Source organism: Sorex araneus, chromosome X, assembly GCF_027595985.1.
Source record: "Sorex araneus isolate mSorAra2 chromosome X, mSorAra2.pri, whole genome shotgun sequence".
NCBI lineage: Eukaryota > Metazoa > Chordata > Mammalia > Eulipotyphla > Soricidae > Sorex > Sorex araneus.
Genome location: NC_073313.1, coordinates 267771281 through 267781749, shown reverse-complemented (window position 1 = coordinate 267781749; position 10469 = coordinate 267771281). Strand labels below are relative to the sequence as shown.

General features: G+C 66.6%; 1 protein-coding gene across 1 annotated transcript; it reads left to right on the top strand.

Moving 5' to 3' along the window:
* RAB17 (RAB17, member RAS oncogene family) lies at nt 1-9981 on the top strand. The gene is made up of 7 exons (XM_055121292.1): nt 1-38; nt 3214-3323; nt 6177-6306; nt 7356-7507; nt 7832-7957; nt 9224-9317; nt 9878-9981. The coding sequence occupies exons 3-7, from the start codon at nt 6180-6182 to the stop codon at nt 9979-9981; spliced, it is 603 nt and encodes a 200-aa protein (XP_054977267.1). The 5' UTR covers nt 1-38; nt 3214-3323; nt 6177-6179.
* Nucleotides 9982-10469: the final 488 nt, after the last annotated feature.

The window sequence follows — 10469 nt, the reverse complement described above, 5'->3', positions numbered from 1 at the left end:
CAACCTTGCACTCCTGAACTGAATTCAGTTTGGGACGGGTATAGAATTCTTTCTCATACAGCGTTGGATTCACGTGCGTCTATACATGTAGACTGGTGTGTGTGTGTACTCGGGCATATATAATGGGGCCACCTGTCAGTGCCAGGGCTCACTCCTGGCAGTGCCCAGAGGACCAAATGGGGTACTGGGAACTGAACCCAGGTCAACCACGTGCCAGGCCTGTCCCTCCCCCACACCAGCTCACCAGCCCCCCAGGGACTAACACTTCGGGGCGCACTTTGCCCCCATGTTTGTGGGAGATGTTGGTCTCCAACTTCCTTTCTTGCTTTACCCTTATCTGGCTCCATCCTTATCTTGCTATGTCCCTATCTGGCTTCCCGGAATGAACTAGAAAGTCTTTCTTGTGGGAACCGGTACTGGGGGCACGAGAGCGGGTCTCCCGCCCTTTGGGCTCCGGAGCACTGTATGAAGGATTGGCATGCAATACCGGAGGCTGAAAGTTAGTTTATTGCACAGATGTCCAGGCCTCCCCTTACCTGCGCACACCTTGCCGGGCCCATCCTGGCACCGCCCCGGCCCGCCGATGACCTCCCTGTCCGGCTCACCTCCCGGGAACGACAGCCAGCTCCCGTCCCTGCATTGCTCCCTGTCCTGTGCTCGCTCTCCTTGGTCTCTGCCCCGAGTGCATACACGTGTCCTCTCGCCGCCTCGGTGCTCCCCGGGGCGTGGCCGCGGGGTCCTGCCCCTCGGGCACCCGTCCGTTCCTCCTTTGGCTGGCCAGTGGCCATGCACCGCGCCCAGCCCCAGCGGCCTGCCTGCGGCTCGGAGATCCCGGACTTTTCCACCCAGGCCTCGGTGCCCGCCCGCACCTGCCCCGCCCGCGCCTGAGGGATACGACACTCTGGAAGGTCGGTACCTGTCTGCCCTCCGAGGGGGCTGTGTGCCTCTGGGGGTCCCGGGGAACGTGGGACTGAGTCTGGAAGCGGCTCCTGAAGCCCCAGAAAGGGACAGGCCGGCAGGTGGAGGGGACGAAGGTCACGCTGAGGGGGAGGCGGCCAGTGCCCTGGCCAGGGCCACGGCGGCAGGGCCAGAGCCAGTGCCGGAGGGACCAGCTCCAAACCCACGTCTTCTCAGAGGGGCCCGGGAGACGCCCGGGGAGAACGTCGGGCACTCCCGGCCCAGCAGAGCCTCCCGCCTCCCATAGTCAGGCTCCCGGTCAGCCTCTGTCCCCTCCACGGGCGTGCCCGGCGCTGGGGCCGCACGGCTGACCCCTGACACGGGGCACTGCTCTGTGACAGGGGGAAGGGGCTGGGCGGCTGCGACTCAGTCCTGCCCCCACTGAGTCGAGGAGAACCCGGGTGGGCCTGCCCTGATCAGGGGCAAGGAGCAGGCAGTGGTGCACGCGGGCCTGCCCTAGTCAGGGGCTGTGGAAAGTTCTAGAAGGTCCCTCTCCTGCTGGCCTAGACCAGGAAGCTGGAGCATGTGACGAGTGACAGGCTCCTGAGAGCTGAGGGCAGGGCGGCACAGCGGGGTCCCACGGCAGCCAAGGGTGGGAGCGTGGAGGGGACGTCTGGCTCCAGAGAGTCCAGCCCGGTGCTGCCCGACAGGCCCGACCCACAGGCAGGTCCTGGGCCTGGGAGAGGGCGGGCAGGTGGCAGGGCCGTGCTGAGGCTCGGGCAAGGGACAGGCGTGAGGGCTACGTGGACTCTGAGCCCACCCCTAGCTCCGGGGTCCCACCTACTGGGCCGTGTGAAGCTCTGGGACCCCCACCCTAGTTCTGGGACCCCCACCCTAGCTCTGGGACCCCCATCCTAGCTCCGGGACCCCCACCCTGGTTCTGGGACCCCTATCCTAGGTCCAGGACCCTCACCCTAGCTCCGGGCCCCCACCCTAGTTCTGGGGTCCCCATCCTAGTTCTGGGACCCCCACTCTAGCTCTGGGACCCCCACCCTTGCTCCGGGCCCCCACCCTAACTCCACAGCCCAGGGCACAGGTCCCAGAACGTCTGTCCTTGTCCTTTGCTTTGGTCCCTGAGTGGACCCCGAGGGTGTGTCAGTCCTGCCGCCCTACTGCGGGCTGCGGGGGGCTCTGCTCCCGCCGTGTGCCCTGTGCGCCCGGTGGCTGTGCCCTGACTTGGGGGTGCCCCCCCAACTTCCTGTCTCTGCCTGCTGGCCGGTCTCTGCAGCCGCCGTCCCTGCACCCCGTGTCCTGCCCTGGCCTCTGGCTCCCCGTGGCCTCTTCTGCCGTCCTGCTCGCTGCCCGCTGGCCGGGCACGTCAGGGCACTGCCTCACAGAGTGGCAGACGCCTCCCTTCCCCGAGGCCCTCTGCCTTCTGGGGGGTGGTGGGCGTCCCGGGGGCCCCAGCTCCGCTCTGGAAACCCCCTGCTCAGTGTTCCCGCCCCTCAGCCTACCCAGAAACTTTGTGAGCCCCCACTCCAGTCCTGGGGTCTGGTGAGCGGAGAGGGTGGGGGGCCGGGTCCGCAGACCCCCAGGGTCAGGGCCTGAGGTCAGTCAGCTCAGAGGGCCGAGGTGGCTGCACCCCAGAACCGTTCAGGGTCAGAACCGGACCCAGCCGGGCCACAGGCAAGCAGTGAAGCCCACCCCGGCCCTGGCTCCTCGTGGGGGCAGGTGGGGGAGGAACACAGCGAGCCCCAGGAGGTGGGACCCCACAGCTGCCTGGGGGCACCCGGGTCACCCCGTCCCAGTTCAGAGCCCGAGGGTAGGGAACTCTGCTGGCTGGGGCTCCCGGCCCAGGCCAGGCTTCTGGGAGACCCCTCACGTGCAGTGTCCCCAACAGAGCCGGTCACTCACGCCTGGCGAGTCCGTCACGAGGCTGTGCCCACCTGGGCTAGCCGGGCCCTGGGCGCCCTGGGTGTGAGCAGAGGGAGCAAGCAGGAAGTCCCGCCTCCCCTGGCCGCCTGTCCTGGGTGGGGGGGGTCAAAGCTCAGTGGGAAGTCCTGGGGTCGAAGGTCAGTGGGAAGTCCTGGGGTCGAAGGTCAGTGGGAAGTCCACCCCCGGGTGGCCTGGCCCGGGGCCCTGGCGGCAGGGCAGGCTGGGGGCAGGACTGGATCCTGGAGCAGCTACTTCCGATGACCCCCGAGCCTGCAGCCAACACAGCGGGGCCAGCGGGGGACTCCAAGGGGGGGACCCAGCTCCAGGACACTCTCGGGGTGGCCCCACTGGGCCACGTGACCTGCTGGACCTTGTCCCCAGCCTGACCGGGGACGGGCAGCCCCGCCTCCACCCGTGCCTGCAGCCACAGCCCGCGGCCGTGCAGGAAGCACCAGGACATAGAGACTGCAGGGCCACCAGCCTGGGGACAGGTGAGTCACACACACAGCACACGGTGTGTCTGTGTGCTTGCAGCTACGTGAGTGTCTCCGTGTGCGTCCGTGTGTAGCTGTGTGTGTCTGCCTGCTTGTCCATGAGTGTGTCTGTGTGTCTGTGTGTTTACAGCTGTGTGGGTGTCTCCGTGTGTACCTGTGTGTAGCTGCGTGTGTGTCTGCCTGCTTGTCTGTGAGTGTCTGTGTGTGTTTGCATCTACGTGAGTCTCCTTGTGTGTCTGTGTGTCTGTGAGTGTCTGTGTGTGTCTTTGTGTGTGTCTGTGTGTGTGTCTGTGAGTGTCCAGACACTCTGTGTGTTTACATCTACATGAGTGTCTTCGTGTGTGTGTGTGTGTGTGTGTATTCACGTCTGAGCATGTCTGTGTGTCCATGGCCATGTGTCTGTGTGTGTGTGTCAGGAATACCTCTGTGTGTCCATGCCTGTGTGTGTCCATGTGCCTGCATGCTGTGTTTGTGACTCTATGTGTTTGTGTGTCCATGTCTGTGCACATGTATGTGTGTGCCCGTGACCCAGAGGGCACAGTGAGGATGGACACCTGGGATTCCTTCTTGGGACCCTGTGGCCGGGAAGCTTCTGGAAGGAGCCGCTTTCCTGGGGCCTGGGGGGTCTGTCTGGGCCCTGGGAGAGATGGTGGGAGGAGGTGCCCCCAGGACTGTCTCAGCTGACTCAGATGCCCGAGGGAGACCTGGGCGGGTGGCGGGGGGCAGGTGTGTACGCCCTGACCACCAGCTGAGGCTCGCGGGGACCCTGCTATGTTGGCCCCCGGGCGAGGGCGGGGCCCTGAGAAGGGCCGCCTCTGATGTGCCCCCAAATCTCCCACCTGTGCCCTCAGCACGGAGCTCCCTCCGAGCACAGAGGGCAGAGCTGAGGGAGCAAGGGGTGCTGATGGGCTGCAGAGGCGTGTCCCCCGGGAGGTGGCCCCGGCCCCGCCCAGCCAGCCGAGAGCAGGGGGGGGGGTCTCCTGGGTGTGGACACGGGTCCCTCTCTGTTCTTTCCTGCCGTGCAGGGCGTGGCCCAGCCTCGGGGAGTCCTGGGACCCCTCCTGGATGTGGGTGGGCGTGAGGCTGTCCTGGGTCCAGTGGGGAGAGAGGTTTCGCCAGGACGCCGCTGGGCGCTCTCCATCCCCCCGCCTGTGCTCCGTCCAGCAGGCTCTGGGCTAAGGTTTGCTGCTCCCGGGCAGAGCCTGAGGGCGAGCAGCAGGGGGCTCGAGTGGGCAGGACCCTCACCCTGGGCTCCTAGAGGCTCAGGAATAGTTTGGAGAGGGCAGGGGCCTTAGACACACACCAGACAGTCGCAGGGGCAGTGCAGAGAGCTCCAAGGGTCCGTTCTTCCACGGGGCGGGGCCCACGCCCGCAGTGCTCAGAGGGCACTCCCGTTGGCCACACGTGCTGCCAGGGACGGCGCCTGGGTGGGTGGTGCAAGGCCACGCCTCCCCGCCCTGCGCCCTGGCCCCCCTCAGCCGCCCAGCGGGGAATCCCAGCCGGGGAGGGGCTGCCCCAGGGACTGAGGGAGAGCGAGGGCACCGGGGGTCCCAGACGCTTTTGTGTTTCAAAGCAGCGATGTCTAAATCCCCCCTTGGTCCACCCTAACCCTAACCCTAATCTAACCCTTTCGTGTCCCACTCCTCCTACTCAGCAGCAGCCTTTCTCCCTCACCCGTCTGCCCCTCACCCTCCCTCCTCCACCCCTACTTATCTGTCCGTCCACCCCCCACCCAACCCGCCCACCTTCCTTCATCCTCTCTGCCTCCATCTGTTTCTCGCCCACGGACCCACCCTTCATCCTCCCTCTAGTCCCTGTGCATCGTGCATCCGCCCACCCACACCTCGTCCGTTCCGTCCTTCCTTCCTCCACCTGTCACTCATCATCCTTTCCTCCATCCTGGGTCCATCCACTCCCCACCCAACCTGCCCGCCTTCCTTCATCCGCTCTCCCCTGTTCTTATCCATCAATCCATCCCCCACGCACCCTCCATCCTCTCTCTGTCCCGTCCGTCGTCTCTCCTCTCCATCCCCACAGGTCATGGATGCACCCATCCGTTCATCCCCCATTCCTCCTCCATCCGCCACCCGTCATCCATCCAGCCACCCATTCATTCCTCCCTCCCTCCTGTCCTCCTGTCCCTCTTTCCTCTCTTAGCTCCATGGGTACCTGCTCTGTTGGTACTTAGCTCTGGGGGCACCTAACTCTGCGGGTACTTAGCTCTGTGGGTACCTAACTCTGTGGACACCTAGCTCTGTGGGTACTTAGTTACATGGGTACTTAACTCGGGGCACTTAGCTCTTGGGTACTTAGTCTGGGGTGAATATCTAGCTCTGTTGGCATCTAGCTCTGTGGGTACCTAGCTCTGTGGGTACTTAGCTCTAGTTCTATGGGTACTTAACTTTGTGGGTCACTAGCTTTGTGAGTACTTAACTCTGTGGGTACCTAGCTCTGTGGGTATTTAGGTCTGTGGGTTCTTAGCTCCATGGGTACCTAGCTCTTTGGGTACTTAGCTCTGTGGGCACCTAACTCTGTGGGTATCTAGCTCTGTGAGTACTTAGCTCAGTGGGTACTTAGCTCTGTAGCTCTGTGGGTACTTAGCTCAGTTGCTGATTTAGACTGGGACTGTAAACTTCTTCCCCTGAGTCCCCGGCCAGTGCTGGACGCAGACTCTGGCCCGGGGCTCGGGTGCTCCTGGAGCACTGTTTCCCTCTCGGCCCAGGCACTGCTGCTTCAAGCGTGTCTGGGCCGGGCAGCACCGAGAAGGGCTGGTGCCTGGCCCGGCCCCCACGAGGAGAAGGTGTGCGTGGAGCAGGCTCCGGACCGGGGTGACCCCGCTGTCGCCCGCAGGTCATGGGGCAGCCGGCCGGGCCCCACATCTTCAAGCTGGTGCTCCTGGGAAGCGAGTCCGTGGGCAAGTCCAGCCTGGCGCTGCGCTACGTGAGGAACGACTTCCCCAGCGTCCTGCCCACCGTGGGCTGTGAGTCCGGCCGGCCCGGTCTCCGCGGCGCTGGAGGGGCTGGCGGGCAGCGCGGCCAGGCCGGACACGGCACGTCTGCCGGGTGTGACCGTGCCCTGGCGACGGCCCTGCTCCCTGGCACCTGCACAAGTGCCACCCACGTCCCGCTCAACCCCGCCCACACCTGCCCCACGGCCCCGCCCAGCCCCTGCCCACGGCTCCACCCAGGCCCCGCCCCGCCCAGCCCAGCCCCGCCCAGGGCTAGCACCAGGTCCGCCCTCGTCCCACACTGTCCACGTGCTTTGGTGTGTGGTGATCCCGGCATGAGGGGCCTCGGGTCCGGGGCCTTCCACGGTGCACAGGCTCGGGGTGTTGGGGCCCAACCAGTGTCTGCGACTGGAGACGCCACTAGGCCTCCTGTCAGGTTTACGGTGATGGAGCCGCAGGGCCACATGGGGTGAGGGCGGGGCCAGGGCCACATGGGGTGAGGGCGGGACCAGAGCCACATGGGGTGAGGGCGGGGCCAGGGCCACATGGGGTTAGGGCGGGGCCAGGGCCACATGGGGAGAGGGCGGGGCCAGGGCCACATGGGGAGAGGGCGGGGCCAGGGCCACATGGGGAGAGGGCGGGGCCAGGGCCACAGCGGTGGGGGGAGGGCGGGGCCAGGGCCACAGGGGGGGAGGGCGGGGCCAGGGCCACATGGGGAGAGGGCGGGGCCAGGGCCACATGGGGAGAGGGCGGGGCCAGGGCCACAGCGGGGGGGGGAGGGCGGGGCCAGGGCCACAGGGGGGGAGGCGGGGCCAGGGCCACAGGGGGGAGGGCGGGGCCAGGGCCACGGGGGGGGAAGCGGGGCCAGGGCCACAGGGGGGAGGGCGGGGCCAGGGCCACGGGGGGGGGGGGAGGGTGGGGCCAGGCCTGGGCAGAAGCTCGGTCTGATTTTCTTGGGGTTCCTGCGTGAGTGCTGTGGTCCTGCCCCCATGGGCCCCTGGCCCTGACATCCTGACCTGGGCTCTGGTCCCTGCCCCCACGCCCCTGCAGGCGGCCCCCTGACCCCTGTGCCTCGCTCTCAGGCGCCTTCCTCACCAAGGAGCTGGTTGTGGGTGCGGAGGCCGTCAGGCTGGAGATCTGGGACACGGCGGGCCAGGAGAAGTACCACAGCGTCTGCCGCCTGTACTTCCGGGGCGCCCACGCGGCGCTGCTGGTGTATGACATCACCCGGAAGGTGAGGCGCGGGAGGCAGCAGGGAGGGCTCCCAGGAGGAGGCTCCCGCAGAGACCGGCCTTGGGAGAGGGTGGAGCAGTGCGGGACAGGGTGTGGGCGCGGGGCTGGCGTGCGGGCACCGTGCTGAGGTTGGGACTTGGGGCTCCAGCTCTTCCCGGATGAGCCACGGGGTCCTGGGGTCCCCGGGAGGGAGCCGTGCACTCGGCAGGAAAGGACGTCGGAGATGCTGGGGACACCGGGCCTGCCCGCAGCCGCAGTCCCCACCCGGGCGGCCCCACCCGGCCCGCGGGCAGCAGGCTGACCCCTGACCCCGCGCTGCCCCCAGGACTCCCTGGAGCAGGCCCAGCGCTGGCTGCAGGAGCTGCGGCGGGAGAGTGGCCCCCACGACGTGCTGGCCATGCTGGTGGGCAACAAGGCTGACCTCGGCCCGGAGCGGGAGGTGGCCGTGCAGGTGGGCTCCGCCGGCGCCTCCTCCCTGTGTGGACGCACCACGCACGCTCCACCCGAGGGAGGGTCCGGGCGGGCCCAGGGGTGGGCGGCCCGCAGGCATCCGTGGGTGCTGGCACCTCAGTCGCTCTGAGAGGGGCTCGCGGCCCAGCGTGCAGGAGTGTAGAAAAGGAGTGTAGGGGTGTGGGGAGTGCAGGCTGAGTGTAGATGTGAGTGTGTAGGGGTGTGTGTAGGCGAGTGTAGTGAGTGTAGGTGAGTGTGTAGCTGTGTGTGGGTGATGTGCAGGTTTGTGTGTGAGTGTAGGTGTGTGTAGTGTGTAGTGTGTATGAGTGTAGGTGTGTGTGTGGGTGGTATGTAGGTGTGAGTGTGTGAGTGTAGGTGTATGTAGGTGAGTGTAGGTGTGTAGTGTGTGTAGGTGTGTGTGAGTGTAGGTATGTGTAGATGAGTGTGTGTGTGTGTAGGTGAGTGTGGGTGTGTGTAGATGTGTGAGTGTAGGTGAATGTAGGTGTATGGGGGTGGTTTGTAGGTGTGAGTATATGAGTGTAGGTGTGTGTGAGTGTAGGTGTGTGTAAGTGTGTGTAGGTGAATGTAGTTGTGTATAGGTGTGTGAGTGATGTGAAGGTGTGTAGGTGTGTATAGGTGTGTGTAGGTGTGTGTGGATGATGTGTAGGTGTGTGTAGGTATGTGAGTGTAGGTGTGTAGGTGTGTGTAGGTGTGTATAGGTGTGTGTGGGAGATGTGTAGGTGTGTGTAGGTGTGTGTAGTGTGTGTGGGTGATGTGTAAGTGTGTGTAGGTGTATGTAGGTGTGTGTAGGTGAGTGTAGGTGTGTGTTGGTGGTTTGTAGGTGTGAGTGTATGATTGTAGGTGTGTGTAGTGTGGGTGTGTGTGAGTGTAGGTGTGTGTAGGTGTGTGTGTACAAGAGGGTGTGTCTGTGTGCCTGTGTGGGGAACTGAGCAGAAGCTGCAGGAACTCAGGATTCGGGGGCTGAGGGCGGAGAAGGGGGTGCAGGCGGGGGCGGAGGAGCATTTAGAGGCGAGCTCAGGGCCCGGGCCCAGGGCCTCTGTCTCTCCTTGCCAGCCCCGCAGGGCGGGAACAGGAGAGGGCTTGGGCTTGGGGGCGGGCGGCTGCCTCTGGGGGTCCCGCTCAGAGGCCACGGTCACTTCAGCCCAGTGGGCTGCGAAGTGTAGGGAACCTGCCCGCGACCCCAGCCCCGGCGTGGGCGGGGGGAGGGGCCGTGCTGGGGGCACTGGTGAGGGACGCGGCCCTGCAGGAGGGGAAGGAGCTGGCCGAGAGCCAGGGGCTGCTGTTCACCGAGGCCTCGGCCCTGCGGGGCGACGGCGTCACCGAGCTCTTCAGCGCCGTGGGTGAGTGGGGTCCCGGCCCTTCCTGTGGGGGTGAGGGGTCCCTGGCCCTTCCCGTGGGGGTGAGGGGTCCACGGCCCTTCCTGCGGGGTGAGGGGTCCCGGCCCTTCCTGCGGGGTGAGGGGTCCCGGCCCTTCCTGCGGGGGTGAGGGGGTCCCGGCCCTTCCTGCGGGGGTGAGGGGGTCCAGGCCCTTCCTGCGGGGTGAGGGGTCCCAGGGCAGAGCGGGGGTGAAGGGTCCCTGCCCTTCCTGCGGGGGTGAGGGGTCCCGGCCCTTCCTGCAGGGTGAGGGGTCCCTGGCCCTTCCTGCAGGGGTGAGGGGGTCCTGGCCCTTCCTGCGGGGGTGAGGGGGTCCTGGCCCTTCCCGCGGGGTGAGGGGTCCCTGGCCCTTCCTGTGGGGGTGAGGGGGTCCAGGCCCTTCCTGCAGGGTGAGGGGTCCCAGGGCAGAGCAGGAGTGAAGGGTCCCTGCCCTTCCTGCGGGGGTGAGGGGGTCCCGGCCCTTCCCGTGGGGTGAGGGGTCCTGGGGCGGAGCGGGGGCTTCTCTCCCTGAAGCGCCGCCCCACAGCACAGGAGCTGCTACGGAGGGAGCCGCGGAAGGAGGACGTGGGGCCCCGGGGGACGCAGCTGCCCCTGGACGGACGCCCTGCCCGGCAGTGCTGCGCCCGCTAGTACAGTGCCCTGAGAGGGGGAGCCTGCCTGTCCCCCGGCCTCCTGGGCCCCCGGCACCCGGCTCTGTGTGGACGAGAACCCCGGCTTCTCCTGGGGCGCGGCGCCCCCAAGGCTCCCGCCAGCCTAGGAGGGCGCCCCGCGCCAGCTCTGGACACTGCCCTGCCCAGCCCTGCAGACCCCGGGACTGGGGAGCTCAAGGCCACACTGTGGACATGCCCTGTGCCCTCCGCTGAGGCCACTGTCCCGGGCCCCCTGCTGCCTCCGGGACCCACCGCCGGTGCCTGGGGGGACTCTGAGCTCGTCCCACACGCGGCCGCTGGCCTGTGGTGAGCGTCACCCCGGAAATGCACGTGTCCCCCTGGGAGCCCGGGGGCAGCCCTGTCCACCCCCCAGCCCGGGGCACCTGTCCCGACTCATGGCAGCTTGTGACCCCCCTGCCCGCCCCATGAGGCCCTTCTCAGGCAGGGGTGAGTCTGGGGTCTCAGCGC